Source organism: Hypanus sabinus, chromosome 6 (assembly GCF_030144855.1).
Source record: "Hypanus sabinus isolate sHypSab1 chromosome 6, sHypSab1.hap1, whole genome shotgun sequence".
NCBI lineage: Eukaryota > Metazoa > Chordata > Chondrichthyes > Myliobatiformes > Dasyatidae > Hypanus > Hypanus sabinus.
In genome coordinates this window covers 63,005,428-63,025,014 of record NC_082711.1, presented here as the reverse complement: position 1 = coordinate 63,025,014, position 19,587 = coordinate 63,005,428, and the positions used below count along the sequence as shown (strand labels likewise).

The 19,587-nt window shown below is 44.6% G+C and overlaps 1 protein-coding gene across 3 annotated transcripts in view; it reads right to left on the bottom strand.

The window, feature by feature from the left end:
- ankib1a (ankyrin repeat and IBR domain containing 1a) overlaps positions 1-19,587 on the bottom strand; it is a 106,014-nt gene that overhangs the window by 38,076 nt on the left and 48,351 nt on the right. For all 3 annotated transcript variants that reach the window (XM_059972291.1, XM_059972289.1, XM_059972288.1), the window contains exons 8-11: positions 18,785-18,873; positions 16,578-16,722; positions 2,931-3,094; positions 1,043-1,131 (exon numbers count right to left, since the gene is read on the bottom strand). In XM_059972291.1, the coding sequence (XP_059828274.1) occupies positions 1,043-1,131; positions 2,931-3,094; positions 16,578-16,722; positions 18,785-18,873 (487 nt within the window). The remainder of the gene's footprint in view (positions 1-1,042; positions 1,132-2,930; positions 3,095-16,577; positions 16,723-18,784; positions 18,874-19,587) is intronic.

Here is a 19,587-nt window from a genome sequence, read left to right as displayed (position 1 = left end):
ATTTGTGACCAAGAATTGCTTTAGGTTATTTTCAATGCGTTATCATACAGTGTAACGGGCAGTCTAGAAGAGAGGGTTGCTCTTAATGTAAATGTACTGTGATAGGGAAATTGCATCAAGGGCTCAGGAATAATTTAAATCCAATTCATCCAATGTCACTGCTATGTGTTTATTGTGATCTGCTGCACTTGCGACTCTGTTCGAAATGGAGATCAGTTCAAATGGAACTCAAAATGAACATCTCTGCTACACTGGAATTTTAAGACTGGGCATAGAATTCTAGAAAATGAAAGTGATGTTGAATTTGTACAAAGTTTTGGAATGACAAGAATCTCTAGCTTTGATAACTAGTTGTAACACAGAAACAGTGATGGCTTGTGGTCTGCTATAATACTTGTTATTTCAGATGTTCCAGTCCAGCAATTGTTTGCATTTCAAACACAGTGGGAACATATTACAAATTCAAAGAAATTAATGTTAAAGTCTTGGTTTCTAGTTATGATTATGCTCAGTAGTATCAAGCACTATTTCCATTGAAAAAGTTAAGAAGGATATTTAATTAAGCTATGCTTGAAGTTACAAAAGACTTCAACAGAAGGAATAGAAAAAGGCTAATTCTGCTGGCTGCATACGAGGGAAGCTGTCAGTTTCAACTACAACCAAAAGATGGAGTGAGTGGGATAGTCCCTTTCTCACATGGCTGTTGTGCACAGATGACAAGAGAGACACGATATGGGCTTGGTCTGAATTACTCCTATGGAACTAAATAGTGCTCATTGTGCCATAAACATATGGATTTGTGGTACTAAAGGAAGGAGATAACTCGAAAAAAAGCATCGCTCCTTTAGTAATCATATGCTTAGCAAGCAGCAGAAAGGAAGAGATAACTGCAGGCAACTTTTGGGTTCAACTTGTATTTTTTGTTTTTATGATTTCAAATGAAGACACGTGATGTAGGAGATAGGAGGAGCCATGGAATGGGAAAGGCATGGACAAATGTAGGTGGACTCAGAGCATAAAAATACATAACAGCAGGTCTTACGTTCTTCTGGTTTCATTTCTGTAATTTTCTGTAGCCAATTTTTCCACGTTTGACAATCACAGGGTTCATGGGCTTCTCCTAGACACTCCCTGTAAAAAAAATCAAGATCTAAGATTCATCCATTTACCTAATCATGTATAAAAAAATTCAGAATTATGAACAACTCTGGAATTGGTTAGCACTGATTTGGCCCTGCACAGGCTTCCAGAATGTTAGCAGGTTTCACAACACAAAGGCGATCTGCTGCATTAAGATTCAGACTGAATTTGTTAAATAGGGACTAATGAAGTCAATACTTCAGGAAGATTTACCGTACAATTATTTGACAGAATATTAGGCAGCACAATTTTGTGAATAGCTTAAAATAAATATTTATTTAAAAGACCAATGTGAACAAACAGGAATCGTCTTTGAGAGGTCATTTTGTCCATCCCTCCTTCAGATAATTGATGAAAGCGTAGAATTACTGAAATATAGATTGCCAACTGTATGGAGGGTTAGTGTTTCAGGAAAAGAGCAGCTGAATGTATATTAGCCAGGTATACACAACTTATATCATTAAGTAGAATGAATAAACTATTCTTGGGCTTCCAGCTGGGTACAGGTATCAATTTTAAACAGATGTATCGATGACAAACTCTGCCATCTTCCCAGAGATGATGCCTGGGCATGAAAATCTGGTGGTATTTATATCCTCATTGTCTGTCCCTCCTAATTTCTTAGTCCTCATCTAATCAGGTTTCCACAGTTCAAGCTTGCTTACAACTGAATTCCAGTTTTTACTTAGAGCGAGACCTTGGTCTTAGTTAAAACTCCTTTCCTTTAGTTTTCCTTCACCAGGCGGACCCAAAGCCCAATAGTGAGGCACAGTAGTTTTGTGCCCAACTCAATCCCATAGCCATTGCAAATGTAATGTTCTGCTACGGCTGATTTCTCCAGGTAATCCAAATGAATGTTTGTGCTCCTTGATGCATGATTCCACCGTGCGTACCGTCTGGCTGGCATATTGGGAATCCTGTAAACAAGGTGGAACAGCGGAAATCTAATTGGATGAGGACTAACCAATCAGGAGGGAAAGACAATAGGAATGTAAATACTACTGACCAGACATACCCAGGCTTCATCCTCGATAAAGACGGCAGTGTTTGTCACTGAAACATTGGTTAAAATTGATACTTGCAATTGGCTGGAAGCCTGAGAAGACTTTATTCATTATATATACACCGGGAAAGCACAAGATAATTTTCATTAAATACAATTGTTAAAAAATATGTAGCAGCATTTTGCACACTTTTACCTTACTCTAATTGTTTAATAATTTCAAGCTAATAGGCTATACATGCCAGGTGATTAAGCAGGTTTACTGACTCCAAGAAGTGAGGAAATGGGAATGATGTTCATCTACAAGTTCCTCTCCTTGTACTGAAACCACAGCATTTACTTGGTTTGATAAAATTTAAATTGGGAAATGATTAAAAGATAATGTAAATTTCAGTCACGAACACATCATTATTCTTAAGGATGGCATGTAACTGATTAACCATGTTCACTATTAATCCTGAACATTTAAGAGCGGAAGGATGCAAGAAATAGGAATTGGCTTATCCAATTTGTCCCTTGGGGCACACTCTGTGATTCAATAAGAACGTGCCTGAGCAAGAAACTATTTCCATGAACAAATCAGTTAAGAATGAGTGAACAAAGAATGAAGGTGACTAACAAAGCACTACAAAATGAGAATTTTGCTCTTAAAATGAACAGTGAGCAGGGTTTGGGATTCACTGCCAGGCATAGTAGTAGAAGTAAGTTCAACCACATTTCAGACATTAATACAAAATATTATCCACATTAATGAGACATAGCGGAATGCCAATTTCTGTGCACTAACCAACAGAAGAGATGTCCTTTTCCACAATCTACTGCAGGTGCACTAAGCAAAGGAAAATTCAACTGGTCCATTGTAGAGCCTGATCTTTGACAGGTTAGTCTTACGGCCCTCTCACAGCCAGGGGTAGGACACCATTTGATAACTGGATTATTTTCCACAAATGCCTATGTAAAAAAAAAAGAATATCAGCATACCAACTAGGGATAAAGCAAAAATAGTGAATTGCATTTTAAAAAAATTTCATGGAACCAGTCTCAATCAATCATATGAGTACAGGCAACATGTTTTACATGGGACGTACAAACAAGCTGGATAAACTCAGCAGGTCAGGCAGCATCTGTTGAAAGGTGCAGTCAATGTTTTGGACCAAGACCCTTCGTCAGGACTGAAGAAGGGTCTCGGCCCGAAACATCGACTGTGCCTTTCAACGGATGCTGAATCTTGTACGGGCAAGAATCCGAGCTCCTGGAACTTGGACATTGTTGGTATCCTTGTATGAGCGAGATTTTCTCAGATCTCAGGAATGGTTCAGAGGAATTTTTTCATTTCCAAAAGTTGTAATTTAATATCCTTCTCACAGTCACCCAGACCAAAACTGTGGGAAAGCTGCATTGTTGCTCAATTTAAGACTATACACTATGTTGAGGTCATCCGTGCCTTCATGACTGGATGGGAAAGGCAGGTGTAGGGGAGCTCACCTAGCAAGTTATTTAATGTGTTTTTCAAATAATTTATATTATCTTATAATTCCCCACACTGTAGAGTGCTGCTGCAGAAAGTGGCAATCAAGTTTTTCCAATTTAGAGAACTTTATTGACTACAATCAATTTCTGACTCACTTATACAGTTTATAAACTTCTTCCTTTATCATTTCCTGATCTAGAAAGCTTTGAAACTCATTTAAATATATCTTAATTTTCTTACAACTTATAAACATTCTATCTATTCTGGTTAATATTTTATAGACACACTTAATGGAACTTTCCTATGATTTATTTTTATTCTAGCGTTGTGTGGCTACGTTCCTAGCCAAATGCCATGCACTGATATACCATCAAAGTGTTTGAGAGCAGCAACTCTGTCATGTCTTTCCAGATTTGAAATTGTTATTTTATTTCTAATTACTGGATTGCCCTGCTTACCTGTGCATTCATAGCTGTTGTTGATTGCTCAGTATCACGTTGTTAAGCAATTAGCTTTCCTCATCAGGGCAGCCATTTTATATCTTTGAACATTTCATTTAGCAGTTAGAAGTCGAAGGAATTTCTATCAATATTTGAATCTGCCCTTCGTTAGAAAGCCAAATACTGTCTTTTAACACTGGCTCCTTGCGTACTGATGAATAATAAAACCACCTTCAACTACAGCTTTGCCGGGACTGAAGTGATCTATCTGTCTAGCTTTAGAGGTCAGAACAGTAAAAAGATACTCTCAATGCTGATTCCATCTGTGGTGGATTTGATATTGATTCTGCAAGCTCCTGCACAACAGAAAGTTAAAAAGTTCACAATGGAGAAAAGAAGCCTCAAAACCAGGTCAATGTCAGCAGAGGAGAAGGGAAGCTTTGAAACTAGGTCAGTGTGCTCGCTGTGATCAGCTAGATTATCGAGGCAGCCGCACGGATCAGTGGCAAGTTTAGTGGCACTGGAAGCCTGTGCAAGGGCCGAAGCAGTACTAGCCAAGGTGTTGTTTGCACAGAGAACTTGATATTAAAGTGAGATAGGCTGAATTAAATGTAGAGAAACCCACCTGAAAGCCACACTAGAGGCACCACAGCATGAAAAGGAAGTGAGGTGAAGGCGGCCTTATCAGAGGCCGAAGCCTTTGAGGTGGCAAGAAGCAGCTAGCTGAAAATGACGATGTTAGATCAAGCTCACCATGTCATTCAGCCAAGAGCACTACAAAGTAGATCCAAACCAGTCTGCTTATGCCATCCCCACCCTCCAGAAGACACTGAAGACTTACGCCAGTTAATCATGACTGAACGGGGGGGGGGGGGGGGGGGAAGAGGGGGCCCTCTTCCACGGGATAATATCTTGCAGTTTGACATCTTTTACCCAAATGGGACAGACCAGAGACCACCTCCCTCACGTGGTGGTGACACTACTCAATCTCCTGTTAAGGTGCACTACACACACAATGAACCCCAAATTAATAACGACATGTCAAATCTTGCGAGATTCCCAGCCTGTTGTGACCTACTGACGGCCAACTCAAATTCGGTAAGCCAGAAAATTACTGGGTTTGGAAGTTCACATTCTCCAACGCCAACCCTAGTGAAGAACTTGACCTGCTGGTGAAGTGGCTTGGACCCAAGTCTGCTGAGCAAGCAAGCAAATTAAGGTCAGTTCACATCAAACACCCCAGTGCTGCTCTCAGTTTAGTCTGGCAAATACTGGAAGAGTGCTACGGACCCACAGAGGCAATGGAGACTGCTTTCTTTAACAAGAGTTCCAGCAGGGTGTACGAACATCTGCAAGAGCTAGGAGACCTGTTATTGGAGTTGGAGGCAGCCAAAGCTTAAGGTTACTTCTGTGGCTTGACTTACTATAATACTGCATGAGGAATTTGTCCTATCTTGGAGAAACTCCCCTTAGTCTGCAGGAGAAATGGAGGTTGGAGGGGACTAGATACAAACTGGAAAAGGGAGTTAGCTTCCCAACCCTTCTCCTTCTTTTCAAGTTTCATTCAATTGAAGCAAAAATGAGGAAGAACTTCAGCTTCATCATGATCACCTCTAGCTCAGCACCACTTAAATCAGAGAAACCCGTTCAAGGCCCTGTCATAGTGCACAAAACTGAGGTGGACAATACTGTTCAAAAGGATGATTCTAAAATGTCAGAAGGAGTCCAACAAACAGTGCCCTCTACATCAGAAATTACACTCTCTCCAGAAATATAGAGGCTTCAGGGAGAAGGGCCTTTCTTAAAAAGCACTCCACAGGTTTCTGCTGCTGTTCTTCAACCAGCCACCAGGTGAAGGACTGTAATGCTGTCATGCAGTGCTCTGAATGCAACAGCGACAAATACATTGCTGCTCTTCATGTTGGCCTACCTTCATGTCTGTGAAGAACAACACAAGTACCTCCTTACAGCATGGCAGGGAGGGAGATAATCTCCTTCCTCTGTAGTTACATCTTCCTGTTCTGAGGTCAGTGGGGAAAACTCCACCAGAAAGTCATGTTCAAGGATCTGCTCAGAAGGCCACTGTCAGAAGAGGATCAGGATGTATGTTGTCTTCAATGATCAGAGCAATAAATCATCCTTTTTCAATGTCTTCAACATAACCAATGGCACCTCACCTTACACATTTAAGACATGTGCAGGTATGTCACAGACGATTGGGCCCAGAGCAAGAGGCTTCATTGTTGAATCTGTTGATGAAAAAACTCATTTAGCTCTCCCCACACTCATTGATTATGTCTAACTTTCAGATAACAGGAAGGAAATCCCTACTCTGGAAGCAGCGACTCACCACCCTCACCTCACGTCCCTAGCTAGCAAAGTACCTTCACTTAAACCAAAGGCTGAGATCCTGCTCCTGCCGGGAAGGGACACAAGGTACTAGAGCAACATAATGCACATAGGTCTCACTGAGTTGGGTCTTTCCAGATGTCGACCTAGGGAGTGCACATAAACTTTCACCTGTGAGTGTCATCAGAAGTAGTATTCTAGAAACAGATACCTGTCTCATGACCTCCTGCCTTAGCAGCATCCACATCAAGAAGAGTTTCCACCAGCTGACGTGACCTCGCAACAAAGAGGTTTGATAAGCAACATAGTAAGCATGGGTGAATCTGTCTTTGTCCATACAAAGAATAACTCCTTCAATGGAAGGCCTTACTTTTCTTAGTGTGATGGGTTCCATCTAGACAGCTGGAAGAAAGAAATTGCCTTTCAACTCATGAGAGAGCATAGAGAGCATTTTTTTGCTGTTGATGTTTCTGTAGCAGGCAATTTATTTTTTTATGAAGTTGAGTTGCTAGCTCAATGCTCCTCCCAGCACGGATGGAAAGTGTGCACACAGGAGCTGGCTGGATTCGAACTCGGGACCTTCCGATCCCAAGTCCAGCGCTGATGCCACTACGCCACTAGCTGGCTTAGACAGCTGGGTGGCTGCTGCTAACCTTCTGTAGCCCCCTACAACAACCTCCTAACAACCACAAACAAGCAAGTAGCTGCTTTTCTTCATTTACACGCACACTCAGGAAATGTCCTGAAATTACTTAGGAAGAAATTAGAAAAATAGACTCTCGGAAAATTATTGAAACATGAACTCTCAAAGAGAATATTTAAAGTTTGTACAGATTCTAGATTTGTTTTGAATTCTCTGTAGTATATTTGACACAAACTAATTGGCTTATTGCAAAGTTTGGGTAGTGATCCCTTTTGAAGGACAAAATGTTACTCCTGTATTTCAAATTCAGTTGATGGTTTTATTATGCGTATTCAGTTGATCAGGAGCATTGACTCTAATATGTTTAATCCTTATTTTGGGAAAATCCTGGTTCAGTTGGCGGTATGTTTTACAGATATCAAGTGGGGAGAGTTATGTCTTTCCTGATATAGATTGTTATTTTATTTCTAATTACTAGATCTCACCACTTACTTGTGTGTTCACAGCTGTTGCGGATTGTTCATTATCGCATTGTTTTGCAATTAGCTTTTGTTATCAGGGTGGCCATTTTATATCTCTGTACATATAGTTACGATGAGTGAGGTGTGGGCATACGATTTTGGTGCCAGAAGCATAGCATCACTTGCGGGCTGTCCCCAGCACAATCCTTGGGACTGTTTTGTTCATTGATGCAAATGACTCATCTCACAGTACGCTGCAACGTACATGTGACAAGTACAGCTAATTTTCATCTTGCATTTTATTCAAATTCAGAACCTTGTTCCAGCTTTCTCCCTTTTATCACCAATCTTTTTAGCTAATACAATCACCCAACTTACTTTGTTTTTAATATACTCAATGATTTCTGGGTGTGACAGAAATATTATCTGCTAATTAGTCTGTAAAAGATCATTAGTTAGCTCTTCCTGCTTTACATCTAAGGACCTATAAATGGCATTGTGTATCCTGCAGTAATTTGAGAACTTCCCTTCTTCTGACCATATCATTGAAAAAAAGACATTAATGCAACAGCTGAAGATGGCTTTGTCCAACGAACACCCAGAATTGAATGATTGGTTCCAGTAACAATAATCATCTTCCAGCTACTGGAGTATTTTCCACTTGATGCCCATTTATATCAGTTTTATCATTTAATTCACAATTGAAAAAATCCTACATTGACCCTGGCCTGTGAACTCAAGGTGAACACTGGTGGATGCTTAACAACTGTATAGTTTTTACCTAATTTACCTGACATTGACACTGAGTGAGAAGAAAATATGTATCAACTGTGATCCCTTTTACCAATTACATACTTACTGCCCTTTATGCAGCTGGCATGTGGGGCAGCAATGAAGATCCTCCATCTCTGTCACACATACAGTGGCATGCAAAAGTTTCGGCACCCCGGTCAAAATTTCTGTTACTGTGAATAGCTCAGCAAGTAAAAGTTGACCTGATTTCCAAAAGGCATAAAGTTAAAGATGAACCATTTCTTTAATTTTTAAGCAAGATTACTTTTTTTATTTCCATCTTTTACAGTTTCAAAATAACAAAAAAGAAAAAGGGCCCGAAGCAAAAGTTTGGGCACTCTGCATGGTCAGTACTTAGTAACAGCCCCTTTGGCAAGTATCACAACTTGTAAATGTTTTCTGTAGTCAGCTAAGAGTCTTTCAATTCTTGTTTGGGGGATTTTTGCCCATTTTTCCTTGCAAAAGGCTTCTAGTTCTGTGAGATTCTTGGGCCGTCTTGCATGCGCTGCTCTGCTCTTTTGAGGTCTATCCACAGTTTTTGATGATGTTTAGGTCGGTGGACTGTGAGGGCCATGGCAAACTTTCAGCTTGTGCCTCCTGAGGTAGTCCATTGTGGATTTTGTGGTGTCTTTAGGATCATTATCCTGTTGTAGAAGTCATCTTCTTTTCATCTTCAGCTTTTTTTACAGATGGTGTGATGTTTGCTTCCAGAATTTGCTAGTATTTAATTGAATTCATTCTTCCTTCTACCAGTGAAATGTTCCCCGTGCCACTGGCTGCAACACAAGCCCAAAGCATGATCAATCCACCCCCATGCTTATCAGCTGCAGAGGTGTTCTTTTCATGAAATTCTGCATCCTTTTTTCCCCAAACATACCTTTGCTCATTGGGGCGAAAAAGTTCTATTTTACCTTCATCAGTCCACAGGACTTGTTTCTAAAATGCATCAGGCTTGTTTAGATGTCCCTTTGCAAACTTCTGATGCTTAATTTTGTGGTGAGGTCTCAGGAAAGGTTTTCTTCTGATGACTCTTCCAGGAAGGTCACACTTGTGCAGGTGTCACTACACAGTAGAACAGTGCACCACCACTCCAGAGTCTGCTAAATCTTCCTGAATGTCTTTTGCAGTCAAATGGGGGCTTTGATTTGCCTTTCTAGCAATCTTACAAGCAGTTCTCTCGGAAAGTTTTCTTGGTCTTCCAGACCTCAACTTGATCTCCACTGTTCCTGTTAGCTGTCATTTCTTAATTACATTACGAACTGAGGAAACAGCTACCTGAAAACACTTTGCTATCTTCCTATAGCCTTCTCCGGCTTTGTGGGAATCATTTATTTTAATTTTCAGAATGTTAAGCAGCTGCTTAGAGGAGCCCAAGGCTACTGATTGTTGGGACAAGGTTTGAGGAGTCAGGGTATTTATAAAGCTTTGAAATTTGCATCACTTGGCCTTTTCTAATGATGACTGTGAAGAAGCCATAGCCCTAACAAGCTAATTAAGGTCTGAGACCTTGGTAAAAGTTATTTGAGAGCTCAAATCTCTTGGGGTGTCCAAACTTCTGCATGGTGCTCCTTTCCTTTTTTTTCCATTCTAAATTTGTACAAAACAAAAATAATACACTAATCTTGCTTAAAATGTTGAAAAGAATGTTTTGTGGCGGCTCATTTCCTAGCGTATGCGAACCGACTCACAATTAGATAGCCTACGGGGGTTTGCGAGCACAGAGCTTTGGAGCCTCTTCGCCATGGGGGGCCGGTTGACAGAGGCTTAAAAGTGAGGCTGAAGTTTTCGAATAAAGTTTTTCCTTCGACTGCAGTTACCGACTCCGTGTCGTAATTTTAGCGCTGTTTGTAGCACACCGCTACAATTGGTGACCCCGACGGTCCAAACGATTTTTGGACCAGAAATGACCGACGCCGCCTCTGTTCATGCGGTTTCGTTGACACTGCCGGGTTTCTGGACACAGCGCCCGGACCTATGGTTCCAGCAAGCCGAAGCCCAATTCCACGTTCGCCGGATCACCTCAGAAGACACCCGCTACTACTACGTGGTGGGCTCCCTCGACCAGGACACAGCTGCCCAGGTCGCGGAGTTCGTACAGTCGCCCCCGGCAGACGGCAAGTACACGGAATTCAAAGCTCTGCTCCTCAGGACTTTCGGACTCTCACGGCGCGAGCGGGCTGCCCGTTTACTGCACCTGGATGGCTTGGGCGACAGACCTCCATCGGCTTTAATGAACGAGATGTTGTCTCTGGCCGAGGGACACACAGGCCTCATGTTTGAGCAGGCATTCCTGGAGCAGCTGCCCGAGGACATACGCCTGCTGCTGTCCGACGCGGATTTCAGTGACCCCCGGAAGGTGGCAGCCCGGGCGGACTTGCTGTGGAACGCCAAAAAGGTGAGCGGGGCGTCCATCGCACAGATCACCCAGCCACGCTCCCGGCAGCAAACCAGTCCAGGCCCGGCCGCAGAGCCCACTAACCCCCGGCCCAATGACCACTGGTGCTTCTACCACCAGCGGTGGGGCACAGAAGCCCGCCGTTGCCGCCCGCCCTGCAAGTTCCCGGGAAACGCCAGGGCCAGCCGCCGCTGATGGCTACGGCGGCTGGCCATCGGGATAGCCTCCTGTATGTGTGGGATAGCAGGTCGGGACGCCGCTTTTTGGTCGATACTGGGGCTGAGGTCAGCGTTTTACCTCCGACAAGTTACGACACTCGCAGCAGGGCACCGGGTCCCCCCCTGAGGGCCGTGAATGGCAGCACAGTAAGGACCTATGGCACCCGTCAGGTGCAGCTACAGTTCGGCCCCAGCCAGTTCACGTGGGACTTCACACTGGCCGCCGTAGCCCAACCGCTTCTGGGTGCGGATTTTTTGCGAGCTCACAGCCTGCTGGTTGACCTGCCCAGGAAGAAACTGGTACACGCCCAGACCTTTCAGACGTTCTCCCTGGGCGCGGCCCAGTTGCCAGCCCCTCACCTCGGCTCCATCACGCTGTCCGACAACGACTTCACCAGGGTCCTGGCGGAGTTCCCATCGGTTCTGGCACCGCAGTTCACAGCAGCCATGCCCAGGCACGGCGTACAGCACCACATCCCGACACAGGGACCACCCCTCCATGCCCGTGCTCGGCGGCTTCCCCCGGACAAGCTCCGACTGGCGAAGGAGGAGTTCCAGAGAATGGAGGAATTGGGGATCATCCGGCGGTCCGACAGCCACTGGGCTTCCCCCCTGCACATGGTGCCCAAAGCGACGGGGGGCTGGAGACCGTGCGGCGACTACCGCAGGCTGAACGAGGCTACCACACCGGACCGCTACCCTGTGCCGCACATTCAGGACTTTGCGGCAAACCTGCACGGCGCCCGGATCTTCTCCAAGGTCGACCTTGTCCGAGGGTACCATCAAATCCCGATGCATCCTGACGACATCCCCAAGACGGCTCTCATCACCCCGTTTGGCCTCTTCGAGTTCCTCCGCATGCCGTTCGGCCTGAAGAATGCCGCACAGACGTTCCAGCGGTTAATGGACGCGGTGGGACGGGACCTGGACTTCGCGTTCATCTATTTGGATGACATCCTCATAGCCAGCGGCAGTCGTCAGGAGCATCTGTCCCACCTCCGTCAACTCTGCGCCCGACTGAGTGAGTACGGTCTTACAATCAACCCTGCCAAATGCCAGTTCGGACTTGATACCATTGACTTCCTGGGCCACAGGATTACTAAAGACGGGGCAACCCCTCTGCCCGCTAAGGTAGATGCGGTCCGCCACTTCCCCCGACCCACCACGGTCAAAGGCCTTCAGGAATTCGTAGGTATGGTCAATTTCTACCGCCGCTTCCTCCCTTCAGCTGCCCGGATCATGCGCCCCCTGTTCGCCCTGATGTCGGGTCCGAGCAAGGACATTACCTGGGACGAGGAGTCCGCCGCCGCTTTCGTTCAAACGAAGGAAGCTTTGGCTGACGCCGCAATGCTAGTACATCCCAGAATGGACACCCCTACCGCCCTCACAGTGGACGCATCAAACACGGCAGTCGGTGGGGTGCTGGAGCAGCTCATCGCAGGTCGCTGGCAACCCCTGGCGTTTTTCAGCAAACACCTGCGGCCACCCGAGCTCAAGTACAGTGCTTTTGACCGGGAACTGTTGGCGCTCTACCTGGCAATCCGGCATTTCAGGTACTTCCTAGAAGGTCGGCCCTTCACCGCGTTCACGGACCACAAACCGCTTACCTTTGCGTTTACGAAAGCATCCGACCCCTGGTCATCCCGCCAGCAACGCCACCTGTCCTACATCTCTGAATACACAACGGATGTCCGGCACGTCTCGGGTAAGGACAATGTCGTGGCGGATGCGCTCTCTCGCCCTACCGTTCATGCCCTTTCCCAAGGGGTAGACTTTGAGGCACTGGCAGAGGCACAGCAGGTAGATGAGGAGATTCCGAGTTACAGGACTGCAGTCTCTGGTTTGCAGCTCCAGGACCTCCCCGTGGGCCCAGGTGAGAGGACCCTACTCTGTGACGTCGCCACCAACCAGCCCCGTCCGGTCGTCCCCGCAGCCTGGCGGCGACGTGTTTTCGACTCCATTCATAACTTGGCGCATCCCTCCATCCGGACAACTGTCCGGATGGTTTCCAGCAGGTTCGTTTGGCACGGACTCCGCAAACAGGTCAGTGAATGGGCCAGGACGTGCATGCACTGCCAGACGGCCAAGGTTCAGCGGCACACCAAAGCCCCACCGCAGCAGTTCCATCCCGCCCACCGGCGTTTCGACCACATTCATGTGGATATCGTGGGCCCCCTGCCAGTGTCGCGCGGAGCGCGTTACCTCCTGACTATCGTGGACCGGTTCACAAGATGGCCAGAGGCGGTCCCGCTCACCGACACCACCTCCGAATCTTGCGCCCGAGCCCTGATCGCCACCTGGATATCCCGCTTTGGTGTACCAGCCCACATTACCTCCGACAGAGGCGCCCAGTTCACCTCCAGCCTGTGGTCAGCTATGGCCAGCCTTTTGGGGACTCAGCTGCACCACACCACTGCCTACCACCCACAGTCGAACGGGCTAGTGGAGCGTTTCCACCGTCACCTGAAGTCGGCCCTCATGGCCCGCCTGCGAGGAGCCAACTGGGCGGACGAGCTTCCCTGGGTCCTTCTCGGCATCCGCACAGCGCCCAAGGACGACCTGCACGCCTCGTCGGCCGAGTTGGTATACGGCGCGCCCCTGGCCGTCCCCGGGGAGTTCCTACCAGCCCCGAGGGGGCAAGAGGAAGAACCCGCTGCAGTCCTGGGCAGACTTCGCGAGAAGCTCGGTAACCTGGCCCCCATACCCACTTCACAGCATGGGCGGCACCCGACCTGCGTACCCAAAGATCTACGGAACTGTAAGTTTGTGTTTGTACGAAGGGGCGGGCATCGGCCACCGCTGCAGCGGCCATACGAGGGGCCGTTTACGGTGCTCCGGAACAACGGGTCCACGTTCGTGCTGGACGTTGGGGGGAAGGAGGAGGTTTTCACGGTGGACCGCCTCAAGCCGGCCCATGTGGACCTGGCGCAACCGGCCGAGTTTCCGGCGCCTCGGCGCAGAGGCCGACCTCCCAAGCAGGTTCTGGCCCAGGCTGTGGACATTGGGGGGTGTATCGCCGGTTCTGGGGGGGGGTTATGTGGCGGCTCATTTCCTAGCGTATGCGAACCGACTCACAATTAGATAGCCTACGGGGGTTTGCGAGCACAGAGCTTTGGAGCCTCTTCGCCATGGGGGGCCGGTTGACAGAGGCTTAAAAGTGAGGCTGAAGTTTTCGAATAAAGTTTTTCCTTCGACTGCAGTTACCGACTCCGTGTCGTAATTTTAGCGCTGTTTGTAGCACACCGCTACAGTTTCATCTTTAATTTTATGACTTCTGGAGATCAGTTCATCTTCTACTCACTTAACTGTTCACAGTAACAGAAATTTTGACCAGGAACTATAGGATTCTTCATTGCTGCTTCCACAATAATTTTGTTTTGACCAGTCAGGGTTGTTAGATCTGAGTTGAATCCTCGAACCCAGAGGACCAGTAGACCACTCTTATCCTGGCCTCTACCCTTTGACCTGTTTGGCGATCCTACCAAGAGCCAAAGTACAAGGCCCTGACTCCATCCAACATAGCTCACAGGCCTCCCAACCTTATGACAAGACTGTGGTCTTCTTGGAGGCTTTTACCACACTTGGTTTGAATAACCTGATACTGTATATCTAAGCTCAGAGGAAGAACAGCCACTTTGTTGAACAGCTAACACTAACAAAGGTCAATACCACTAGGCATGAACAAAGAAACCTGGAGAGAAGGAAAAATTATATTTGAAAAATTAGCCTAGCTCTTGTACCAGCTTCTTTTGCCCTTTTGACACTGTTAAAAATGTTTTGAGACAAAAAAAATCAATTTTCTATTATTTATAAGATGCAAAACAAGAGGGATATGCTTCTCCCTGCAAAAAAAAATGGATTCTATGGACAGGAAGAATATTCAACTACAACACTTGCCACTTATTAAATCAAACCTCTGGTAAAATCAAAAGCCAAAAAGATTTAAAATACTGGCTTTGGTTAAATAATTACATTTTAATAAAACAGAGCTCAAATTTCTCATACAAGAATGGATTTGATTGCCTTCAATCAGGTCATCAAGAATCAGGAGAAATACTTCAGCAGACGGCCTGAAGCCCACCTCCACAATTTGTGCCAATCAGACAGCTAGGAACATTCTTGAAGGTAGTCATAGTCTTGCGATTAAGTCCTGTTATCTGGGAGTTATTTCATATAAATGAAAGATAAACAGTCATAACATTTAGTTTTTTTTAAAAAATGCATTTTAAATTGTGTTTATTTTTCTGCTTTTTTAGTTCTGTAAGGATGATTTTGGGTTCAGAGAGGGCAGGAGTAGGTCAAGTTATGTTTTAGGGACAGGGATATAGGGGAATTAGAGGTCAGGCTGGGGAATAAGTCTCTGTGATTTAAGGACAACAACAGAGATGTAAGATCTCCATGGTCTGATGTTGAATGCAGGGAGTGAACGAGAGCCCATTCCCAGGTGGGTCTGCAGTTGGAGTTCGTGCAGGCAGAAGGAACAAGCTTTAATGATCATGGGTTCATGAATCAATGAGACTGGAGTTCAAGGCGTAGCGTTCGGAGTCCCGTCATCAGCGAGTCTGGTCTTTGAGGCCTAGTGTTCAGTGATCATCGTGTCCAGGGATTGAATCATTGAGGATTGAGCCCGGGGTCACATTGGAAGTCCAGGAGTCTGATTGGTCAGCGCAAAGTTACATGTCTGAGAGTCTCTGAAAGTCCATTGGGGAACAATGTCTTCAAGCCTGAGTCAAGTCTGATGGAGGCTAGAGGCCGGTTCTTGGGGTAAAGGACTTTGTAGGTACATGGGTGGGAGGGAGGGAAGGGGCTTGTTTTAATGTTGTTGCATTCAGTTGTTCTGTTGAGCATTGTGGACATGTTATGTTGGAATGTATGGCAACAGCTGACCCCACACACACTCTCAGATGTGTTGGTTGTTAACACAAACACTGTTTCAAGGTACATTTGATAAATAAATGAGATGCTTGAACACAAACCCGATAACGCAAACCCCAACTAGTTATTATTGATAGACTAACAACTCTGTTATAATAAAAACAAGGAGATTATTAACAGCCAGCATTGGCACCAAATATATTAACTAGGTATTTCTATTTTGCTGGCTGGTGATGTAAATGTGCCAGACGACTACCTTGAAGCTTCAGTGCTTTTTCTTCACCAATATGTACCCCTTAGATCTGTTCTATCAAGTATCCCTGGTATCAGACAGCCTGCAATCTGATTTCTGACTAAATGCCTTGTATTTCTATCTGCCAGAGAGAGTATTCTTTCAGTAGGAGGAGTGGATGATGGTTAGTAAATCATCACAAAGAAAATGTGTGTACAGAAAGTTAACGTAGCTTATTGAAATTTTATCAGTTAGGAACAATAGAGCTTCATTTGACCTGACCTAACCAGCTGTAATTGCCCCCTAGTTGTAGAAAGGAACAGTTCTCAGCTCTCCATCCTTGAACCCAAACCATAAAAAGATAATGAAGAGAAATGCAAAACTGCAGTTATTAACAACCCTTTTAATTAAGTTTAGATGCATTTAAAATAGCATTGACGTTACTACCTTTAATCTATTCTCCCACTGTTTGTAAAAGTAACATGTAATCATCAATATTAATATGGAGTTAAATAGCCAAGATATATTCTTCTGTTGTTAGGCGATTGCCAAACCTACCTTAATGTCAAACTGCAAATAGCGTTTGTCCATCTCTCTGGAAACCAAGTTTTCTATGATATCTACAGGAACCAGTTGAAAACAGTCAAAGGCTGGGCAGACTATATTGTGGGCTTCTCCCTCTTGAATCTTGATATTCAAAAACCTGCAGAAAGCACAATTGCTATAAATAGGGAAGTGACAACGTGTTCACTTGAACTTAAATCCACAAAACCTCAATGGCTTACATTAGTACTCATTGCAAGCCATTTATTACACTTACACATTTCTAAGAAGTTTTGCAAGAATGTGGTAATTAGCAACCAATTTCAGCATAATATCTCTACAGGGGATCTGAGACCTGTGTGACTAGGGTAAGCAACTTAGCAACTCAGACTGAAGATTCATGAAGCACACTGATTACAACTTGCTTATTTTGACACAGAACCAGGCAACACAACACATCAAGACTACGCTTGTTTCTATCAGAACAAAACCACATAGTCAAAAAGCACTGAGTATGGTCATATTGAATGACAGAACAGACTCAAGGAGCTTGGTGGCCTATTCCAGTTTTCTTGAGCACGTGGATCCATGCTTATTCCCAGCAGAGCAATATCATTGATGCCCTTATTGTCCTGTACCCTGCAAATTCATCTCTCTCTCCCCCACACCACACACACACACCACACACACACACACACACACACACACACACACCATCAATTTCCCAGGTTCTAACCTGTGTCTGTACTGCTGTATAGCAGCAGCAGAACTAACTGCTGCACACCATACCACCAAAGCAGCAAAAGTTAAAGAAAAAAATTAACATTTCTCAACAAGACTTTTGTGAACAGCCTCAAAATACCCATTGAGTCAAGACATCATTTTTATGTCTGGAATATACCATATTAAGGATGAACATCAAAACATTTTAAATGGAACAAACAACACAATGTCCATCAATAATACAAAGATGTTTGATCAAGATTAATTACCCAAAATGTAATGTGCAATGTGCAATTAGGACAATCAAAGTTTAGTAAAAGTGAAAACTTCAATTCAGTCCACAGTACGAACTGGAAACATTTATCAAGTTTGCACATCTGTGAAAAGTGACTTCGATCAAGCATTTAGTCAATCACAATAACATCATCCAGTGGTCTGGCGCAAAGTTTTGTTTGTTACAACCCCTAAGGATATTTATTACATTCAATGTAGAAAACTGCAACCATACCGTACATATGAGGTTAATCATACAATAATTATTGTCAACAGGGTAAATGCTATTTACCCTGGTTCTCTGACTCCGACTTGTAATGATCATTTGGAACTTTTGTCATTTTCCGGGAATTGACCCAAGTCTGCCTCAGAAATTCCTTCAATGATCCCAGGTAGTTCCTAATGATCTGCAGGCTGCAATCCACAACTTGCATTGATACTCTTTCAATTATCTTTTCCAGTGATTTTGCCTGCAAAGTTAATTGCCATTGCCTGTGGTTTACAAATATTCCCGGAGCTTTGAGAACTCAATTCATTAATTCTATAAATATCATTTGTTAACACTTGGTAACAAGTAGCTTCATGACAAAAATATTTCTTTACAACACACACAAAATGCTGGTGGAACACAGCAGGCCAGGCAGCATCTATAAGGAGAAGCACAGTCGACGTTTCCGGCCAAGACCCTTCGTCAGGACTACGAAGGTCTCAGCCCGAAACGTCGACAGTGCTTCTCCTTATAGATGCTGCCTGGCCTGTGTTCCACCAGCATTTTGTGTGTGTTGTTTGAATTTCCAGCATCTGCAGATTCCCTCGTGTTTGCTCTTTAAAAATATTTCTTTAATATTGATGCACCATCAATAACTCTCGGAGACGTGAGTCGAGATAGGCTTTTATTAGCTGGAAGAAAGCACCATCAGCAGCGTCAGCAGCAAGAGCCCACCACACAACATCCTGGAGACTGAGGGCGGAGCAGTGCCTCCAATCGCCTTTATACAGGGGTCTATGGGAGGAGCCACAGGAGCAGTCAGTGGGGGGGAGGGGGGGGGCGTGTCCAGACAGGTATATGTAGTTCACCACAAATATATTTGGTAGAATTGATGCAGATATTTTCAACTCCAAAGTATATTTAATGTAGTAAATAGGGTTTAAAGTGGAGGGGATGAAGAAGCTTTTAACTGCTACGTCTCCAAACTGAAATCATTTAAAGAATTATACTGACTCACCCTTCCCAGCATCCTCTGCAGAACTCATGATCACAAGGGACATCCACTGGGTCTTCAAATACAGAAATGCTGCACATGCATATCCCACACTGGAAAATGAGTTATTAAAAGCAATTGTTTAAAAACAACATTCAGAAGACAGAAACAAGATAAAGTTATTACTCTTCAGGTGTTAACCTTAATCCAATTTCTTTATAGAACATAGAAATTTACAGCACATTACAGGCCCTTCAGCCCACAATGTTGTACCGACCATGTAACCTACTCTAGAGACTGCCTAGAGATTCCCTGGCACATAGCCCACTATTTTTTTTTTAGCTCCATGTACCTACCTAAGAGATTCTTAAAATCCTTATTGTATCCGCTTCCACCACTGCTGCTGGCAGTGCATTCCATTTTCACTCTGAGAAAAATTTACCCCGACATCCCCTCGGTACCTATTTCCAAGCACCTTAAAACTATGCCCCCTCGTGTTAGCCAATTGAGCCCTGGAAAAAAGCCTCTAGCTATCCACACAATCAATGCCCCTGATCCCCTTATAAACCTCTATCAAGTCACCTCTCATCCTCCATCACTTCAAGGAGAAAAGGCCAAATATACTCAACCTTTTCTCATAAGGTACGCCCTCCAATGTTGCCTCCTTTGCGCTCTCTCTGCAGTATCCACATCCTTCCTGTAGTGAGGTGACCATGACAGCTTGATTGTTCTAACTGCTTGACTATCATAAATCCGAATTTTGAAATACTAAATTAAAAACCAAAATTCCAAAACTGTTTGTGTTTTTAATTATGCAAACAAACATG